Source organism: Poecilia reticulata, chromosome 5 (genome assembly GCF_904066995.2).
Source record: "Poecilia reticulata chromosome 5, P_reticulata-male-v2, whole genome shotgun sequence".
In the NCBI taxonomy this organism is placed as follows: Eukaryota; Metazoa; Chordata; class Actinopteri; order Cyprinodontiformes; family Poeciliidae; genus Poecilia; species Poecilia reticulata.
In genome coordinates this window covers 4,124,926-4,144,956 of record NC_088834.1, presented here as the reverse complement: position 1 = coordinate 4,144,956, position 20,031 = coordinate 4,124,926, and the positions used below count along the sequence as shown (strand labels likewise).

Sequence of the window (20,031 nt, the reverse complement as noted above, 5' to 3'; positions counted from 1 at the left end):
TGTTGTGTTTAATGGTGCACACAGTGGTTTCTGACATGAGCAACATGGGTAAACACCCAGGGCGTTATCTTTTTAGGGATTTCGCGAGACCACTGCGGATCGTAGCACAGAGACGGAAGCAAAGCAGAACAAAGAGTTTGTTAAATTTAACACTGGTTAAATTTATTAAGTATTTAATATCTATGTGTTTTTATGGGAATATGGATCTTTCAGATCAATTTGAGAAGTAATTTTGATCATATTTCACATTTTATCATATCATGTAGAGCGCGGCGCTGGTCTTGGTCTTGACTCGGTCTCGACTTCCCTTGGTCTTGGTCTTGACTTGGTCTCGACCCTAAAAGTCTTGGTCTTGACTCGGTCTCGATACACTTGGTCTTGGTCTTGACTCGGTCTCGACTTCCCTTGGTCTTGGTCTTGACTTGGTCTCGACTTCCCTTGGTCTTGGTCTTGACTCGGTCTCGACTTCCCTTGGTCTTGGTCTTGACTCGGTCTCGACTTCCCTTGGTCTTGGTCTTGACTTGGTCTCGACTTCCCTTGGTCTTGGTCTTGACTCGGTCTCGACTTCCCTTGGTCTTGGTCTTGACTCGGTCTCGACTTCCCTTGGTCTTGGTCTTGACTTGGTCTCGACTTCCCTTGGTCTTGGTCTTGACTTGGTCTCGGACCCTAAAAGTCTTGGTCTTGTCTCGGTCTCAATACACTCTGGTCTTGGTCTGGTCTTGGTCTCGGGTTAGGTGGTCTTGACCACAACACTGTCTAACAGCATACGTTTGTTTTCTGTTTAATCCAATAAATGTCACATGCAGTTAACTCTATCACTTCATTTTGTTCTAAAACATTAAAATTGGTGAGCTTATCAATTCAACATTTAGTGCTTTTGACCACAGTGGTCCTTATGAGGGTATAGTGAATTCTTTAAAGTAAGATCAAGTTGAAAAAAACTAGTACTATAGTTTGTTTTCTTATTAAATTATAGTCTTAGATAAATGTGAATGCTTATTTAAATGTTTTTCTTTACAAAATTGAAAAATATAGTCAAGTATTTTAAATACTGCCAAAACTTGAATTACTTTTAAGAATAAAAAACTAATTAATTGAAGTACAATTAAAGTATCTCTCTTAAAAATGTTTTGCCATTCTGAGTCACTGCCTTGTGGCACACTTCACTCTCTTCCTAAACCTGTTACACTTGACACCTGCTGTACTTTCTAAGGAATTAAACATTTGCTCTCAGCATGCATTCCTCACCTACAGGAAACGTAGGGTGTGACCAGGGCCTTTAAAAGTGGCCCGCAGTTGATTCCCAGCCACAGAGCTTTCTACTGTTCCAGCATCTGAAGTGGAAAAGCTGTGCAGAGAGACAACCATGTTCTCATTGTCCAATGACCTGAGCAGCTCAGATGGCCTCAGCGACTCCAGTGGTTTCCCGCAGGCCAGTCGGTTCAGCAGCTCCAACGGCTTCAGCTCATCCAAAAAATCACACCTATTCAGGTATAGTTTTTAAAAAAGCCTATCAATAACAACAGAAAAAACTAGATTTCGTTATTGTTTGCAGTTGAATGAAAACCTCTAACATGTTCTGTTAATGTCAGACTGAAAAATTACAACATCTTAGTTCAATTGTAATCAGGCTTTATTTTTAGCAGACGTGTCACATCTCTGCTGATGTGATAATGTGACCGTTTATAATTGCAGAGCAAGGGAGCTAGTGCTCAAACTTAACCAAGGCATCCCATTAATAATGAAAAAATAAGCTAGCACACATTTTTGCAGAAAGTCATTACAAGCATAGGTGTAAATCCCGGAGGGAGAGGGGGCAAGTCTAGATTTGCCCCCTCGTCCCCCCACATACAATCATTGAAGAAACATTTGCATTTAAACAAAATCAATATAAAAAGGCAAAAGAAACAAAGAATTAAATAAATCTGCCATTCACCGAAGAAACAAACAAGAATAAATTTCCATGTCCCCCCCCCACCATTGTTAGGACAATGGTTCAGTCCAAACTGTGGGCGGAGCAATAGCAGTTAACGGTACAGGCTCCATCAGAGCCGCTAAAGTGAGGAGCTAGCTGCTAGCTGTGGCTCTACACCATAAACAAAACCTCTCCAGTAAGTGAATACTTAAAAGACATGTAACACCTTTTATTTACTTTCACTGCTCAATAGGAAGTAACACATTAACAATAAAAATCCAACTGCAGTTTGTTATTTCATTACTTTGACTGAATCATGATACACGGCCCTGGAAATCAAAACTGGCTACATTGCTTTTATAGACTTAAGCTTTTTTTTTGTCAAAGGTAGCAAATATCTCATTCATATTTAGCTCTTTAACTTTCAGTTCATTAGAAGAGTTTGAAACGGGAAGGAGCGGCTGAGCAAGTGGCAGGAGCAACAGACCTTAAAGTTGGAGGGTGTCTCACCCATAGGGATCATATAAGAAAGGCAGTTTGAAACCTCTGCTCAATGGCTCCCTCTAGTGAATCACAGAGAAAATGTCTGCCAAATACCCAACTTAAAACTTTACTGTAATAGTAAAACCAATATGAGAGGAAAAACCGGATATTTGGTGCAAATGAGAAGGACTTGGCAATCAAAATCAAAATCGCACATACAGACTCTGAAATTGTGTACAATGTAAACATGTTAGTCTATGACAATTTTTATACACATTTTGATTTTAAGTGCACTAGATGTGAGAATGGTAAGCTAAATAACAACAACAAAAAAAACTGCCCTCTAAATCTTGCATCAAAATTTTGCACTTGGTAATGTCTGCTTTGTCAGGAAAATTACATCTTTACATATTTTTTAAGCTTTTAAGGAAATGGACCTCCACTGTGAGACCAACAACAATGACCATCACACCAGTCAAATCTCAGTGAATAAGCTGATTGTGAGAAGAGGCCAGCCATTCAACATAACCCTTAAAATGGCAAAACCTTTCAACCCCGACTCAGATCAGCTCACCATGAAAGTTGTGACTGGTTGGTGTCTTTTTAAATTATTCATTTGAAATGTTTTTTTTGGAAGTTGTGTCTGAACTGCATAGTTTATTTAACTGTTAAGTTGTCACAGGTGTCGATAGCTCGTTTGCAACACATTTGCACATATTAAGTTTAAAGAAATTTAAAAAATGCAATCAATGATAATAATTAATTAATCTAAGCAGACAGAATTCTGCTGCCTGACTCTTTCAGTTTCTTTTTTTTTGCAGGAAAATATCCATCTGAGGAGCGAGGGACCATGTCACGTTTCGGTGTTTCGGACAAAGTAGAACCTTCACCATGTGCTATAGCAGTATGGAAAGCAGAGCTCCAGAAAAACAGTCTTCCTGAAACAGGAATGTTGGCTCTGACCATAACGCCGCCTGCTAACGCTCCTGTAGGGGAGTACAAACTTTCTGCAGGACTTAAGGCTGAAGAAAATGAGTTAGCAGAACTTTTTGTGCTCTTCAATCCTTGGTGTTCTGGTAGGTTTGTTTGCACTCTCTCTGCCCAAGACATTTTGCTGTTTATTCATTTAAAAAAGTGACGGCTGATTTTCTTTTATGTGGCGTTGTATGGATTTCATATGCGTAGGTGGTTTCCTGGTTGCAGTTAACAACAATCAAAATGGTTGACAGTTTACTTATTTTAACTGTTGTCCAATCTGACTATTTAACAACATATGATGATTCCTTCATGTTTATGGATGCTTCATCTATATACTTTCATAATTAAATTTTCTTTCTGTACAGAGGACTGGGTGTTTCTGCCCAATGAGGTGGAAAGACAAGAATATGTTATGAACCAACATGGAATAATCTACAAGGGTTCTGATCAATACATTCATGGACTTACCTGGGACTTTGGACAGGTACAAAGACGCCGAACATGAACATGACGGCTTGATGCATCATTATCCAACAGTTTTCTCTGTAAAAACTCATTTTAAAAAAGTTCTATAAAAATGTTACATTAGTTTAACACGCTCAGGCAGAGCATTGGTGAAAAAGCTTTCACTTATTTTGATGCATAAGACGGTGTTTAGGAATAGTTTCTCTTTCCTTTCAGTTTGAAGAGGACATGGTGCAAATATGTCTGAAGTTGCTCGACCTCAGCAGGAAACACAAGCGGAACCCAGCAGACGACGTTTCTGCCCGCTGTAACCCCATCTATGTCGGCCGTGTGGTTACCAATATGGTAGGAACCGCTTTTTAAAATTTAGTTTTAATTAAGAAAACATTCACAAACTTAAAACTCTACAGTGTCTTCTTCAATATGACAAAATTTGGGAGCTACAGTTGAAACCAGATATTTACTTACACAGAATAAAAAGACAAGTTAAATCTTACAAAATTTGTATTGCTTTAACTTAGTTAGAATTACACAAATTATTTATATTTAATAAACACCAGAAAACTTAGTGAGAACATTTCTTAGAGATTTTTTTGAGTTTCCTTCCCCAAACTTACAGGTTAAGTGGCGCATTAGAGTTAATTAAAGTCATACCTGTGGATGCATTTAAAAGCCACACCTGAAACAAACGGCTTTCTTGTTTGACTCGATGGGAAGGTAAAAAGAAATCAGCCAAGATATCAGGAAGAGAATAATGGAACAGCACAGGTCTAGTTCAAACATTTATATGCAAGTAAAGACATGATGGGAAAGACCAGCCATCATACTGGAGGTTGATGGTTGGTCCATATCTGGGTCCTGTGCTCCAGATATGGATGTATTCTGGATATTCTGCAGAAATGACACCAAACATTTAATATGTTTTAGCATTTGTTTATGCTAAAAAAATGTATGATAATGATAAAAAAAAATAACGTAAAAGTGAAATATAAACATCAACTTCACTCATTCTATACATAAATGGACTCTGCCTTGTCAAAATAAAAGCTTTTTGTTGCCTTCTTCCTCCAGGTTAACAAAGAGGACACCAACAATGGCGTCCTAGTGGGAAAATGGTCAGGCAATTATGGATTCGGTTTCCCACCAACTCACTGGAGTGGCAGCTATGCCATCCTTAAGCAGTGGTATACCACCTCATTCAAGAGAGTCAATTATGGACAGTGCTGGGTGTTTGCCGGCATCATGTGTTCAGGTGAGATTACCTACTCTTCCTTCAACACTTTTAACTGTAGGTGCATTTAAAACTATCTGGTTTTAAGGCAAATGTCTTAAGCCAAGATGTTACGACTCAGCGATTCTTTTGCAACATTTAAGATAAGACGTCTTACATCTATTACAATTCGGCCAAAACTGTAATAGGAAGGTTATGTTTTTTAAAGATCGATAATCAGCGATTGGCTGGAAAAAATCAGTGTTCCCCTCATAAGGTTACTTTTAGTTGGTTGGTTTTTTTACTGGTAATTTTTAGCCCATTTTTTTCTCCTTACTGCATCTACCAGATTAAAAATGTTATTTCATCTCATGCTTCAGCATTGCTGTCTCTGAGTTCACATCATTATGCAAAATACTTTAAAGAGCCTCAACTAACAGCATTTGCAATTTTTGATATATATATATATATATATATATATATATATATATATATATATATATATATATATATATATATATATATATATATGACCACCAGGGGGAGCTAATAAAGTGCATAATTGAACATTTTTAGACCATTATTAAGCATGAAAAATATACAGTGAATCCTGACAAACAAGCAGGAGAGAAAAACAAATGAATGGTTTGACTATGTTTGGTTCCAGTGATGCGCCTGCTGGGAATCCCCTGCCGTGTGGTCACCAACTTCCAGTCTGCTCACGACTCCAACGCAAACTTGATCATTGACAAATACTATGGTGACTTTTTAGTTAGACCAAAAGAAACCGATGAGCATGTCTGGTAAGATGCCCTAAGTTCTTTTTTATAGATGCACATCACCTGCAGATAACTGGATAACATTCTAAAACACAAATCTCTAGATGTGATCCCATCTTCAAACCACTGTGAGCAAAAGAAACTGCCTTTAACTGTCAGAAACATGTACTTCACACTTTTAATTACACTGTATTTGTTAAATGGGGCTGCACAGTGGCGCAGTTGGTAGAGCTGTTGCCTTGCAGCAAGAAGGTTCTGGGTTCGATTCCCGGCCCGGGTCTTTCTGCAGGGAGTTTGCATGTTCTCCCTGTGCATGTTGGGTTTTCTACGGGTACTCCGGTTTCCTCCCACAGTCCAAAAACATGACTGTCAGGTTAATTGGCCTCTCCAAATTGCCCCCAGGCAATTTGGAGAGGCCAAAATTGCCTGGTTGTGTGTCTCTGTGTTGCCCTGCGACAGACTGGCGACCTGTCCAGGGTGACCCCGCCTCTCGCCAGAAACGTTGGCTGGAGATGGGCACCAGCACCCCCCCCCGACCCCACTGAGGGAAAAGGGTGCAAGAAAATGGATGGATGGATGTATTTGTTAAATGACAGTAAAGTCATTCATTCAGCCATTAGAAATATTTATTTTCTTCAGTAAAGTGTGAAACAGCTTAAAATCCTTAACTTAAAGAACAGTTTAAAGTGAACTGTTCTTTACTTTAAATTCTGTGTGAAGTTGGAACATCATCCCAGTTCATGTGATTTAATATTGGTTGTATTTGAAGGAACTTCCATGTCTGGACAGAGGGGTGGATGAGGCGTCCAGATCTGGCAGAAGATGGCCGATATGATGGCTGGCAGGCGCTGGATGGGACTCCACAGGAACTGAGTGAAAGTATTAAACCTTTATTATTATTATTATTATTATTATTATTATTATTATTATTATTATTATTATTATTATTATTATTATTATTATTATTATTAATATTTGTAGTTGCCACTCTATCTGAATGGTAAAGTACTGTTAAATTTTTAGATAAATTTAATGCCATATTTTACTGCCACAAATACATTTGTTTTATAGGTAACATTTTATTACTCTCAATAAAATCTAATTAAATACGGTGGAATTCAAGAGTCGTTACAATCCCCCAAAAACCCTTTTTTATTTTAAAATATTATTTTCAAACTTCTTCCACTTTTAATATAAATTTTACTAAAATAGTAAATTCTGTTATGGGGATACAAGTTCAGTATACCAGTTCACACCCTAAACTAAAGCTTTGTTGAGTTTATTTATTTATTTGTTTTTATTTAACTCTGATAAGATTTAACTTTAAACAAACCTTAGTGGGATTTTGATGTTATTTTCTCAGCTGAAACTAAAGTTGTAGAAAGATAAGGCAGAAACAACATGACCTCCTTGTACAAAAGTATAAGTCAGAAAGGTAAAAAAAAAAACATTAGTACAGCTGTCATACTACAGTAAATAATTGGAGAAAATAAGATTAAAGTGATGTTACTAAAGCTTGATGTTTCCTATAATTGATAAAAATATGGAAAAAAGGTCAGATGTTGTAAAAAGGCCAACAGTAACACTGCAGAAGCTGCAACAGTTTCTGTTTTATCCATTTGTCTGCATACGTAGCTCAGTCAAAGACAGAAACCTGACAGTTTGTTGTATAGCAAATTACAGCAGCAGGCAATGCAGGTGACATGATGACGGCAACAAACATTTTTCTCAAATGTCATTAAATTATCAAGAATTACGATCATAAAACACTGAGATAAACACTAGAGTTTATCTATGTTTAAGTTATTATCGTTACTGTGCTGAGTGAGGTCTTTGGTGTATTTCTCTACTTCTTATTAAGAGACTTTAATTTAACGTTCCTAGGAAATTATTGATCAAATGCTTAAAACTTTTGTACAGTTCTTTGCATTTTTTGGTAACAAATCATTTAAAAAAAAAAAGTGTTTTTTCTTTTTTTTGCAGTCAACTATGCACGCACATGGCTTAATATATCATAAGAGAACTCTGTAAAACAGTTACCAGGATGCTGACGTGTCATTTTTCCGTCAGACGTGTTCTGCTGCGGTCCAGCTCCAGTCTCAGCCATCCTGAAAGGAGACGTTCACCTCAAATATGATGTACTGTTTGTCTCCGCAGAGGTCAACGCCGATGTTGTTTCCTGGCTGGTCAGTTGACTTTTACATTATCAAACTGACACATAGGGATAAAAAATGTATGAATTTATACAGTAGTCTTCCTCCTTTAATGAAAATTTGGGATAGAACAGAAACAGTCTGACCACAACAGCTGCTGATCTTCCTGAAGGCTTGTGTTTTAGTTTTTGTTCTGCATGTTTGCATCTCCTTTCAGGTTAAAAGAGATGGATCCAAAGTAGAGTTGTTCTCTGACACCAAGAGTGTCGGACAGCACATCTCCACTAAGGCTGTTGGCTCCGACGAGCGAATGGACATCACAAATACCTACAAATACACCGAAGGTGGGCTCAGCCAGCAGACAGACAGAGTCATTTCAGTTCATTCCTGTGGAGGTTTTTACTCTCGTCGTGTTGGTGAACCAAAACACAGCTGGGTTTGTACGAACAGCAGAGGATTATAACAATAGCATTGTAGGGGAGTTAAACTGTTTACCAGCCTTTACACTGCAAAAATGCAAAGTCTTACCAAGTAATTTTGTCTAGTGCAAATATCTGAGTACATTTTGAAATAAGACTAATCTTAACTTGTATGTAACTTTTAAGCATGATATGGGATCTTGTTTTAAGTCCAATATTGATGAAAAAGTAATAGTTTCCTTGGCAGAAGACATTTTCCCCATATAATAAGTAATAATCTACCAACTGAACTGCCACTTTTTCATCAATATTAAGGACTTACTGACTTAAAACATGCTCCTGTATCTTGCTAAAAAAGCTGCTTTTAGTTAGTTTTGTCTCATTTCAAGTGTATCAAAATATTTGCACTAGAAATTAGACCAAAAATACTTTTTTGTGTTTTTTGCAGTGTAAACTTGGTTTTGCATTTTGTTTTAGTTTTCCCACGTGTATGTTAGGTGAGTAAATCAACACAGCCCTGGAGACAATGTTAGTATCGCGAAACATATAGTGTTCATGTTCTGTTGTTGATTGATAGATCTATAAATAGATAAGATTCAAAATGATGGAGAACAAAAACGTCTAGAGCAACCGCTGAGGTAGGGAAGTGGTTTAGTTTATAGGTCTAGACTTTCTGTACAAACTATTAATTATACTACAGCTTCAGTGGTGCAGATATGAAACAGATAACAGGTATAAGACACTTCCTGTTGTTGGGACATGTTGAATATTGTGACTCTGTTAATTTCACTGACCTTCCAGGATCGGCGATGGAGAGGGCCGTCTTCAGATACGCCCTTTCCAGACTGGACATAAACAACACAAAACCCCCGGATGGAAATGCAGAACCGCAACTGATCATTAAATTTGAAGAGGTTTGTTGGTAGCCTCTATTAGCCTGAGTAATGCTCAACATTTCAGTTTTGTTTTCACAATTAAATCTGACTTATCTTTATCATTCAGTTACAGCTGATATGCAAGCAGAAAAAGGGGCTTTTACTCATTATTTAAACAACCATATAAGGCAAAATGACTTTATTGATTGATAAGTTGGTAACAGTAAAGCCCGGTCCACCGGATCTGATCAGAAAATCTGTCCAGTCAGAATAATCAGAAGAGTCACCGCCCCAAGTGTCAAATACACCTATACTCGCCATGCTGTGTTCATGGGCAGGCGAACGAATAAGCTGTGTGGCTCTGTCATTAATAAATAATAGGGCTGTGTAATAATATCGATTTTGCGATATATATCAATATTTTCTTTCCTAGAAAAAAAATCGATATTCATCTGCAAGTATCGTAACATCCAACTGTCAACTTGCTCACTCACTGCTTGCTTCGCTGGGAGAGTGATTAGGTCATCAGGCTTAGAGTGATTCCTTTAGATGTTAAGTGTCGAGGATAAAAAGGCATCAAACTATTCAGAGCAGGTACTTGGTGCACTTTATTTACTTTACAAATGCATGTAAGCTACAGTTTGTGCTGTTTCAATTTAAAAAAACATGTTTTCTCACCACTTCTTTGATTCATTTTGTCCAGCTGTCGACTTTAAGTCTGTGTCCAACCAGAGCCAGGTATTGTGTAGTTGGTGCTTTTAATCAGTTTTCAATTAAATTAATTCAGTCCAACTCTATAACAGTCACAAAATGGCACCAAAATCACTCTGTCCCTCTAAAATCACTCAAATGTATTGTTTGCTGAATATCGCAATATATATTGTATCATGAGAAGAATATTGTGTATCGTATCGTGAGATTATTGTATCACTACAGCCCTATTAATAAATGTTCTGTCATGATGCTTAATACGCTCCTCATGTCTTTTGGTAGGAACATGACATCATAGAAAAATGTGATAAAAGATTTACTCAGAGCTGAGAAGTAAACCCCAGGATAAACAAGAAACACATTTACTTGATCTGTCTTCTTAATTTGAATTCAAGATTTTGGTATTTTTGATTAATGTGGCCGGTCAGAATGACGATAACATTTGTAATCTGATAGTCCTTCCCCTGATTGCAGGAGTCCACACCAGTGAATGGTCAGGATGTGAAGATGAAGCTGGTGCTGAGAAGTGAAGGCAGCTCTGCCAGGATGCTGTCCATCGCCGTCAGCGTCCAGGCCATGACGTATACCGGCAGACTGATGGAAAACATCAAGAACGAGGTCATCGAGAAAGAGCTTCTCCCCGGGAATGGTGATTCTTTTGCAGTGATACGTTTTACCTTTGCTTGTAAATGCTGTGGCAATCGAGTAAATCGCTGTTTTTCTTTTCCTTTTCAGATCTGATCATCCCCATCCAGGTCCCGTACTCGTCCTATGGTAAACAGATGGTATCCTGCCAGACCATGAATATTTCAGCCCTGATCACTGACCTACAGAACAATCAGTTTTACGTGGCAGATGACCGTATCGTACTGAAAGATCCGCCATTCTCCCTCATCGTGAGATTCTGTTGTTATTTTAAACTTTTTTTTATTCTTGTAAACGTCTTTCAAACTACTAATTTGCCGATATCCATCTCCACTTCCTACTCATTTTATACAAAACAAATGCTAAATGTTTCCAAAGAAAATCCAGTGAAGGTATTTTTTCTTCTTGTGTTTAAAATCTCGTCTTTGTTTCAGGTGCCTGCTGAAGCCAAAGTTTACCAGAAAATGACTTTCAAAGTGAACTTCAAGAATCCAGTCAATGAGACCCTGACAGGTTGCACTCTGACTGTCTCTGGATCAGGCCTGGTGCGATCGGAGGAGACAATCAAGTATGTGTTTCCTGCTGGAAAGTGTGCATACATTGGTGCAGGTTTTCAGACTTTAAGGACAAATCAGTCCTTTAAGATGTAAGAAATCTGACATTCAGTGTGTTTTTGTCATCCACAGAATTCCAGATCTGAAGCCTTACAATAGATTGGGTGTGAAATTAAGCCTTTTCCCCTACAAGAGTGGAGAAAAGACTCTGCTGGTGGACTTTGACTGTTCCTCTTTCAGAGACATCAAGGCCAGCCGCACTGTTAACGTCAAGCCTTAAACTCTAGAAAGAAAAACATGTTTGATACACACATTGATGCATGCATTGATGATGAAGGCTTCACTGAAATAAATGGTGGTTTGAATAAATCGTTGCCTTTGGTTGTTTCTTTATGTTTAACATTAAAACTTGCATTTCTGTGGAGAACGATCAGAAACTTGCAGTAAGAAGAAGATCATCCAATCATGTTTAACATTTTAAAAATCATGAACAGGAAGCAAGGCCCTGCTCCCACTGCTGTCCAACCAAATTCATTCCTAAACCAGTCAATGTTTTGAAGGATTTAAGGGTTTCAGGTGTCCACAAAACTGCCTGTTTTTGCTGCAAAACTCAACGAGCCGTACAGCTTCTTTTCTAGCCTTAACTGCTTTTACACTACAAAATACTATTTTATTTTCTATTAGTTGAATTACAAGTAAACATCTAAGCAACAAACCTCCAGCTCTTTCTCTTTCCATTTTCCACTTAGGATTGCTTCACTTGTTCACACTTAGATAATGTCACCTCTGCTTTGTTTGGTTCAATCATTGCAGTCTTTTATTGTTTGACTTTATCAAATGCATTTTCAGATGCAGAAGCATTGATGTTGGAGACTGTCACAAACTGTGCACTGGGAATAAAGCAAATAAATATCTGTTTCTGCTCTCTAAAGGTATGACAAAATTAAGTATAAAAACCTCAAAAACGTTTTAGTCAACTCTACGTAGCTGGTAGGAGTAAAATAATATTAAAATATTTCCCTCGATGTGTAATAATCTTAATTTATAAAATGAGTGACATAGTTTTTTTGTGATGTAATATTAAGTTCTGTGAGCAGCAAAACTAAAAGTTTGTGTCAGAACTGAATTGGTTATGACTTTATTCTAGAATGAATTTTGGAAAGTTGTGAAACCATTTGATTATTTTTCTTCCTTTCATCCCTTACAAAAGTCTAAGATTTTTTAAAGAAATTTCTTCTGACAGCCTATAAATCAGTATCATTAGGCTGCTTTCTTTAGGATTTTTACCTCCACTATAGTCTGTAAACGAAGTCTGTGGACCTTAGTAAATATTACCAATAAAAAAATATAGAAATCTCATTTTCTGTATAGCTATTGACTGTTGAGTGGGAAACATGAGTGCTTCAGATACAAATACTTCTAGCAAAATTAGTTTAGGAAATGTAGCTTTTATCTGCTAGCTAAGGCGGATATGTAGTATGTGTAAGTTACTACATATACTTACTCTGCCAGTCATCAGAACCTTTTTATTCACACAGAGTCCATACGTTCATTTTGTTTTTATTGCAGGCTATATTCTGATCAGAGCTGCTGATTATTTAGCTGCTCACAGGCTGAATTATGGACTTTGGAACAAAACGTACCTCAGTTATAGGTGAGGCAGCAGGTGTAAACTGCCCTTCCCTGACACACCTTAACCAAATCAGGAAGCAGTTTGTGATTGTTGCTTCCTGCAGATGATCAGATTCACCTTCAGACCAAACTAGCAGCTTCATCTGAGCGAGTCCAGCTGCAGGAGAGAAAACCCCCAACTCTGCTGCTTCCAGCTGCTCACACTGCAGGTGAGTTGGACCAAGAACACTTTGGCTGCTCCTCTATTGTCAAATCTTAACTCTAATCGGTTAATGTCTGGTTCACTGCTACTCCAGTTGGAGTTGTGTAAATTACGATCTGTTTTTCTCTATCGTGGGCATCAATATGGGCAGGAACATGGGCAGGTCACAGTTATTAATCAGCAGTGAGGAACCTCAATATTTTGATGGACACAACTAAACCCAGATATTTAATTTTGTCTTTTAGAAATTAATTGCTGACCCAAACGTAATGAAAACAATTTAGATTACCTGATTACTTACAACTTTATCTATATTGTGGAATCATTTGAATTTAGATAATGCAATCAAAAGATATAAACTAATATCCAGGCATGAACTTTATTTAATAGAAAATTCCAAACAAAGAATAAATTACACATCATGCCAAACTAAAGTTAGTGATTCACACCAGGTAGCCAAAGCTGTAGCCTGACGGCTAGTTTTGCATAGAGCTGTACAGATTCTCACTTCCTTATTAGGTCCCTTTTTACGACAGATATGCCGCTTGCAGGTCTATGAAATTATGGTCATTCTGCTCCTAAAGGTGATGAATGTGTTCCTGCTCCGGATTAAACTGTGCATGTAACATAGCTGATTCTGCCTTGTGTCTTGTGGAAAATAACAGCTGATCTGAAGGCACTTTTAATGCTCCTGCATTCATATAGCAGACAACAGTAGTCAAAAACAGGCTTTTTCTCATCACAGTGTTCCATTGTGTAAAATAACACGTAATAAAATAAAAATAATTACAATAATTAATAATTAAACCCAAACATGGGCATAATAATCTTAAACAGTACCATGACTGACATAAAAATAATTAGACAAAATATTCCCACACCAAAAATAATTAAACATCACATACCTGCACTCAAATAACAGACAACAGTAGTCAAAAACAGGCCTTTTCTCATCAAAGTGTTCCACAGCGCCTGTTTAACCGTGAACAGAACTATTTTCAGCACATGGATGTAGCATTTCATTAGCAATGTTTCATGTAGCATAAGAGCAGCTAAATATCTGCTAACACAGTTCTATCACTTTTTAACAAAGTTTAAGTGCTCCAAAGCACATTATTTTAAAAGAACAGTAATCAAACTATCACTTATTATACTTTAAATATATTTACTGAACACAGAAAACAAAACTTCATACCTTTTCCCACGGAATCCGAACAGAAAGACCACAACGGAGAGCGTGGGAAAACCTTTCACGGACTATAATGGTACGATCCGTTAATTTGTCTTTTTAAACCCCGAACTGACACTCAAAATAACAATTCATTAACTCAATATGTTTAACAGTAGAGTTAATAATTCCCATTTTCATTCGCAACACATTAAATTTGAATAAAAATTATAATTTCCCTGCGACAGACTGGTGACCTGTCCAGGGTGACCCCGCCTCTCACCCGGAACGCTAGCTGGAGATGGGCACCAGCAACCCTCCCGACCCCACTGAGGGACAAGGGTGAAAGAAAATGGATGGATGGATGGATGGATGGATTATAATTTCGAAACAGGAAGTTACCCGCTGTTTTGCAATGGAGCTGTCGTCTTTTCAAAATAAAAGCTGCCGGTGCTCATATGATTTCCTATCGGAATAGCTTATCTCACTTGACAATTTAGTGTAATAACATCACAATGCTACACGCAGCTCTCTGAATGCAAATGGCGTTTTCGCCAGTCCACCTCACGTTTGGAGTTTGCAGTAATGGAAATCAAGGGCCAATCTGCAAATGAGGTCCACTGTCTACCAAATAGCTTGCACACTGAACACCAGGAAAAAAAATATTATCCAATCACCATTTTTTTTAAATCCCACAGTCTTTGTAAGGTAATAAACGGGTTAATGCACTTACTTTGTCTCTTCTCATAAAATGTGTTATTATTGATGAACGGCATTTTTATGAATTAGAAAAATGTACGTACAAAAGTCCCACCCCTTAACATGTGGTATCATTGAAAAACCCTAAATGTCCTCTCCAGATACCAAAAGGAATGAATTCAGTAGAATGCAGGGGGTGGGAGATATTCAAGTTTAGAAATGTCCTCTACAGAGGACAAAAATGAACTACTGGTAGTCAGGAGGATATAAAGCTGAGTACAGCTTGTAATTCCCCTGAAGAGAGTACAAAAAATGGGATGCATTCATCTCCCTTAGCAGAATCTGCTATGGGAGATGGCCAGGGTGAACTGGGACAGAACTGGTTCAAGGTTCCTCGAAGCGGCTTTCGAGGGAAGTTAGTAGAGGAGGGATGGGAAGCCATGACTGATTGAATTTTCTGTGTTTTCAGCTTCACTCAGAAACAAAATGGCTTCCAAAACAGAGGAGGATCAATTCTGTTCGGTCTGTAAGGACGTCTTTAAGGATCCGGTCATTCTGTCATGTTGCCACATCTTCTGTAAGGAGTGCCTGAATAAATGGTGGGGAGAGAAACCAGCAAGAGAGTGTCCAGTTTGTAAGGCACTACCTGTCACTGAAGATTCACTCTGTAACTTGGTGCTGAAGAACCTGTGTGAGACTTTCTTACAGCAGAGAGACCAGAGAGTTTCAGAGGATCTCTGCAGTCTGCACTCCAAGAAACTCAGACTCTTCTGTCTGGACCATGAGCAGCCAGTGTGTCACATCTGCAGTCATTCAGATAAACACACTAGGCATAGATTTAAACCCATCGAGGAAGTTGTGCAGCAACTCAAGAACAAACTTAAGGAAACTCTGGAGCCTTTAAAAAAAATCCTGGACCTCAGGATGAAAGTTCTGGAAAAGTTTCACCGAACCGCAGAAGACATGAAGGTCCAGGCCCAGCACACAGAGAGGCAGATTGTTGAGCAGTTTAAGAAGCTTCATCAGTTTCTAGCAGAGGAAGAGGAGGCCAGGCTGGCTGCACTGAGGGAGGAAGAGGAGCAGAAGAGAGGGATGATGAAGGAGAAGATGGAGGCTCTGAGCAGAGAGATAGCAGCTCTTTCAGACACAGTCAGAGCCACAGAGGAGGAGCTGAGAGCTGCAGACGTCTCATTCCTGCACAACTACAAGGCTGCAGTGGAAAGAGTCCAGCGCTGCCCCCTGCTGGAGGATCCACAGCTGCCCTCAGGAGCTCTGATAGACCAGGCCAAACATCTGGGCAACCTGGCCTTCAACATCTGGAGCAACATGAAGGACATGGTGACCTACACTCCTCTGGTTCTGGACCCAAACACGGCTAATCCAAGAATAATTCTGTCTGAAGATCTGACCAGTTTGACTTTAGGGGAGGAACAGCAGCTTCCCTACAATCCAGAGAGGTTTGATTTAGGGTGGTCTGTCCTGAGCTCTGAGGGTTTTAACTCAGGGAACCACAGCTGGGATGTTGATGTTGGAGACGGTGAAGGATGGGCACTTGGTGTGATAGCAGAATCTGTCCATAGGAAGGGATTCATAGAGTCTGGATGGTTGGTTCTATGGTTCAATGAAGATCAATACTTAGCACGTTCTCCACAAGCATCGACTGGTTTATCAGTCCAGAAGAAACTCCAGAGGATCAGAGTGAATCTGGACTGGGACAGAGGAAAACTGTCGTTCTCTGATCTGGATACTAACACACACATACACACCTTCACACACACCTTCACTGACAAGATGTTTCCTTATTTCAACACTGGTAATGTAAAAGTTTTGCCAATGAAGATCTCAGTGATCAAACAGCAGCTCTGATGTTCTCAGCACGAGGAACAAAAGTCCAAATTAAACCTTATTGATCAGATTGAAACTTTGTTTTAATCAGGAAATTGGATCTGATCTGGTCACTTGGTTGTTTTCAGTTCAGTTTCTGATCTTAAATATTTTGAGGACAAAATATTTAATATCAAGAAGAGGAATAACTTTTACTAATTAAACCATAGAGAAATCAAGGGTTTACAAATGTGTTTTCTAGTCAAATTAAAGTTTCCTATAGCAAAGTTAAAGCAATCGGGGATCTGGTGTATTGTTATGCTGATTATTAACTTTGTAGTTTGTGTTTAATTTTAGATTATAAAATATGAGACTTTCATTTTATTTAACACATTAACCAATAGCTCTGATCTGTAATCAAGTCAAATCCTGATTTTAAAAAGAAAAATATATATAACATCTATAGAGTAAGGAAAGCAACATTTATAACACAAATTTAACATTTATAACACAAAATTAAAAGTATGGAAGTTGCTAGTGATCCGAAGAAGAAGAAGAAAAATCATCATCCTTTTAGAGGGAGTGATACACGAAGAGCGCATCTGACTTGTTTCACTTATCAGGCAGTTGGCCAGCTATTGTTTCAGTTTAGAGTTATTAATTCCTGGTAATTGTTGATTAAAACCAGTTTTGGATTTTGTTTGGGATTTTGTTTGGGTTTAGGGAAGGGGCTCCCAAGGCCAGCATATACCTGTTTTAGCCTTTGCCATTTTTGTGTCATAAAATAAACTCTGTGATTACTCTAGCCCTTAGCGCAGGATGTCTGTGAATTTGTGAACCAAATAAAATCTATCTAATTTGCAAGCAGTGTCTCTACATTTTCTTAAGTTCAGCTGATTATTCCCCGATGAAGATCTTGGTAAACAGTTTGAGTCAGAGCTGAACAGCAGCTCTGATTATAGTTTTGTCTTTAATACAGGGTTTTTTCTGATCTGACCAGAAAAATATAAAACATGTTAATTAGTGACTTTTATAGTAGCCGAAAGGTTGAATTGTGGAGTAAAACACACCTCAGTTGGAGCTGAATTAAAGCAGGAAACAGTTTCTTATCGTTGTTTCCTGCAGAGAGACTCCCAGACGATCAGATTCACCTTCAGACCAAACTAGCAGCTTCCTCTGAGTGAGTCCAGCTGCAGGAGAGAAAAGTGGAAACCTCCAACTCTGCTGCTTCAAGCTGCTCACACTGAAGGTGAGTTGGACCAAAACACTCAGAGACACTTTGAGGGAAGTTAGTAGAGGAGGGAGGGAGCCGAGACTGACTGGACCTTCTGTGTTTTCAGCTTCATTTAGAGACAAAATGGCTTCCAGCTTAGAGGAGGATCTCTGCTGTTCGGTCTGTCAGGAAGTCTTTAAGGATCCGGTTGTTCTGTCATGTAGCCACAGCTTCTGTAAGGAATGTCTGAAGAGCTGGTGGAGAGAGAAACCAGCAAGAGAGTGTCCAGTTTGTAAGAGGAGATCATCTAAGGCTGATCCACCTATAGATCTGGTTCTGAAGAACCTGTGTGAGTCTTTCTTACAGCAGAGAGTTTCAGAGGATCTCTGCTCTCTGCACTCTGAGAAACTCAACCTCTTTTGTCTGAACCATCAGCAGCCAGTTTGTCTCGTCTGCAGAGATTCAGAAAAACACACCAACCACAGATTCAGACCCATCGATGAAGCTGCTCAACAACACAAGAAACTTCAGGAAACTCTGGAGCCTTTAAAGAAGAACCTGAAGCTCAGAAAGAAAGTTAAAAAGAAGTTTGATCAGACAGCAGAACACCTGAAGGTCCAGGCCCGACACACAGAGAGGCAGATTGTTGAGCAGTTCAAGAAGCTTCATCAGTTTCTAGCAGAGGAAGAGGAGGCCAGGCTGGCTGCACTGAGGGAGGAAGAGGAGCAGAAGAGAGGGATGATGAAGGAGAAGATGGAGGCTCTGAGCAGAGAGATAGCAGCTCTTTCAGACACAGTCAGAGCCACAGAGGAGGAGCTGAGAGCTGCAGACGTCTCATTCCTGCACAACTACAAGGCTGCAGTGGAAAGAGTCCAGCGCTGCCCCCTGCTGGAGGATCCACAGCTGCCCTCAGGAGCTCTGATAGACCAGGCCAAACATCTGGGCAACCTGGCCTTCAACATCTGGAGCAACATGAAGGACATGGTGACCTACACTCCTCTGGTTCTGGACCCAAACACTGCCAATCCAGAACTCCACCTGTCTGAAGATCTGACTAGTTTGACTTTAGGAGAGAAACAGCAGCTTCCTGATAATCCAGAGAAATTTGACAGATTGGTTTCTGCTCTGAGCTCTGAGGGTTTTAACTCAGGGAACCACAGCTGGGATGTTGATGTTGGAGATGGTGAAGTTTGGGCACTTGGTGTGATAGCAGAGTCTGTTCAGAGGAAGGGAGACATAAATTCTGGATGGTTGGTAATATTGTTCAATAAAGGTGTATATGAAGCATATTCTCCACCAGCTCCTTCCACTCGTCTCTCAGTCCAGAAGAAGATCCAGAGGATCAGAGTGAATCTGGACTGGGACAGAGGAAAGCTGTCGTTCTCTGATCTGGATACTAACACACACATACACACCTTCAGACACACCTTCACTGACAAGATGCTTCCATACTTCAACATTTGGGATCAGTTTAAGATCTTACCAATGAAGATCTCAGTGATCAAAAAGTCTAGCCCCCTTTTTACAGCCTAATGAATCATAAAATAATGCAACAAAAAGTTCTCTACTGTCTGTAGATTCAATCAGTCTCTTTTTCATCCATTTCTGTTAAAAGTATAACATCAATATTGTGCTCAGTGATGAAGTCATTAATTAAAAATAAGGATGTGACGTTTCATAAATCCAGTTTAAGTGTTTAAGTGTTAGATACATTTTCAATCAGAGGTTGCTTTAGGCAGAGGAAAAATCTCAAGTTTTATTTTAGATAGCTGCATTTCATTTTTTTTGGTAGTGTTATTTCTCACTAAATTTTTCTTCAGTCTTTTACTTTTGGTTGTAGGTGTTTTATGCCATCATGGCCAAAGTTCATCCAGACCATGTCCATGTTGAGAGAGGCCTCTGATGATGTTTATTGCCTTCCTGAGACAGCAGCAAACATGCAGCTCTAACATGATGGAGCAATCTCTACTGTGGTGTGAACTGTGTTCCCATCTTTAGTCATTTATTTATTTTTTCCATTGAAGTTTAGAAGTAAATAAATAAGGGTGAGTCAGGAGAAAACTGACTAAGCCCCTTTAAATTAAGGCTTATAATCCATTAGCTAAA

At 38.9% G+C, this 20,031-nt stretch overlaps 3 protein-coding genes across 6 annotated transcripts; all 3 read left to right on the top strand.

Annotated features, from left to right (window-relative positions):
• Positions 1 to 546: 546 nt before the first annotated feature.
• Positions 547 to 11,556, top strand: LOC103464652 (protein-glutamine gamma-glutamyltransferase 2-like). 3 transcript variants are annotated; one of them, XM_008408889.3, is made up of 15 exons: positions 554 to 1,491; positions 2,819 to 2,989; positions 3,220 to 3,474; positions 3,742 to 3,860; positions 4,058 to 4,186; positions 4,913 to 5,093; positions 5,719 to 5,854; positions 6,600 to 6,709; positions 7,901 to 8,016; positions 8,201 to 8,327; positions 9,204 to 9,316; positions 10,463 to 10,637; positions 10,724 to 10,884; positions 11,068 to 11,201; positions 11,320 to 11,556. In XM_008408889.3, the coding sequence occupies exons 1-15, from the start codon at positions 1,401 to 1,403 to the stop codon at positions 11,465 to 11,467; spliced, it is 2,166 nt and encodes a 721-aa protein (XP_008407111.3). In that variant the 5' UTR covers positions 554 to 1,400; the 3' UTR covers positions 11,468 to 11,556. The 3 variants fall into 3 exon arrangements, with proteins under 3 accessions (XP_081462968.1, XP_008407111.3, XP_081462967.1); XM_081606841.1 differs by lacking the exon at positions 554 to 1,491 and adding an exon at positions 1,516 to 2,111; XM_081606842.1 differs by lacking the exon at positions 11,320 to 11,556 and having other exon boundaries at positions 547 to 1,491; positions 10,724 to 10,762; positions 11,068 to 11,158.
• A 1,351-nt stretch (positions 11,557 to 12,907) lies between these two features.
• On the top strand, positions 12,908 to 17,415 carry LOC103464651 (E3 ubiquitin-protein ligase TRIM39-like). The gene is made up of 2 exons (XM_008408887.3): positions 12,908 to 13,028; positions 15,358 to 17,415. The coding sequence occupies exon 2, from the start codon at positions 15,375 to 15,377 to the stop codon at positions 16,752 to 16,754; it is 1,380 nt and encodes a 459-aa protein (XP_008407109.2). The 5' UTR covers positions 12,908 to 13,028; positions 15,358 to 15,374; the 3' UTR covers positions 16,755 to 17,415.
• A 361-nt stretch (positions 17,416 to 17,776) lies between these two features.
• LOC145551629 (nuclear factor 7, brain-like) lies at positions 17,777 to 19,458 on the top strand. 2 transcript variants are annotated; one of them, XM_081606836.1, is made up of 2 exons: positions 17,777 to 17,961; positions 18,063 to 19,458. In XM_081606836.1, the coding sequence occupies exon 2, from the start codon at positions 18,070 to 18,072 to the stop codon at positions 19,456 to 19,458; it is 1,389 nt and encodes a 462-aa protein (XP_081462962.1). In that variant the 5' UTR covers positions 17,777 to 17,961; positions 18,063 to 18,069. The 2 variants fall into 2 exon arrangements, with proteins under 2 accessions (XP_081462962.1, XP_081462961.1); XM_081606835.1 differs by having other exon boundaries at positions 18,053 to 19,458.
• The last annotated feature ends 573 nt before the right edge of the window (positions 19,459 to 20,031 follow it).

Coding starts and splice junctions, on each gene's coding strand:
- LOC103464652 (XM_008408889.3), top strand. CDS start 1,401: ATGGCCTCAGCGACTCCAGTGGTTTCCCGCAGGCCAGTCGGTTCAGCA. Junction 10,638..10,723: donor AGAGCTTCTCCCCGGGAATG/GTGATTCTTTTG, acceptor TTTCCTTTTCAG/ATCTGATCATCCCCATCCAG. Junction 11,202..11,319: donor CGATCGGAGGAGACAATCAA/GTATGTGTTTCC, acceptor TGTCATCCACAG/AATTCCAGATCTGAAGCCTT.
- LOC103464651 (XM_008408887.3), top strand. CDS start 15,375: ATGGCTTCCAAAACAGAGGAGGATCAATTCTGTTCGGTCTGTAAGGAC.
- LOC145551629 (XM_081606836.1), top strand. CDS start 18,070: ATGGCTTCCAGCTTAGAGGAGGATCTCTGCTGTTCGGTCTGTCAGGAA.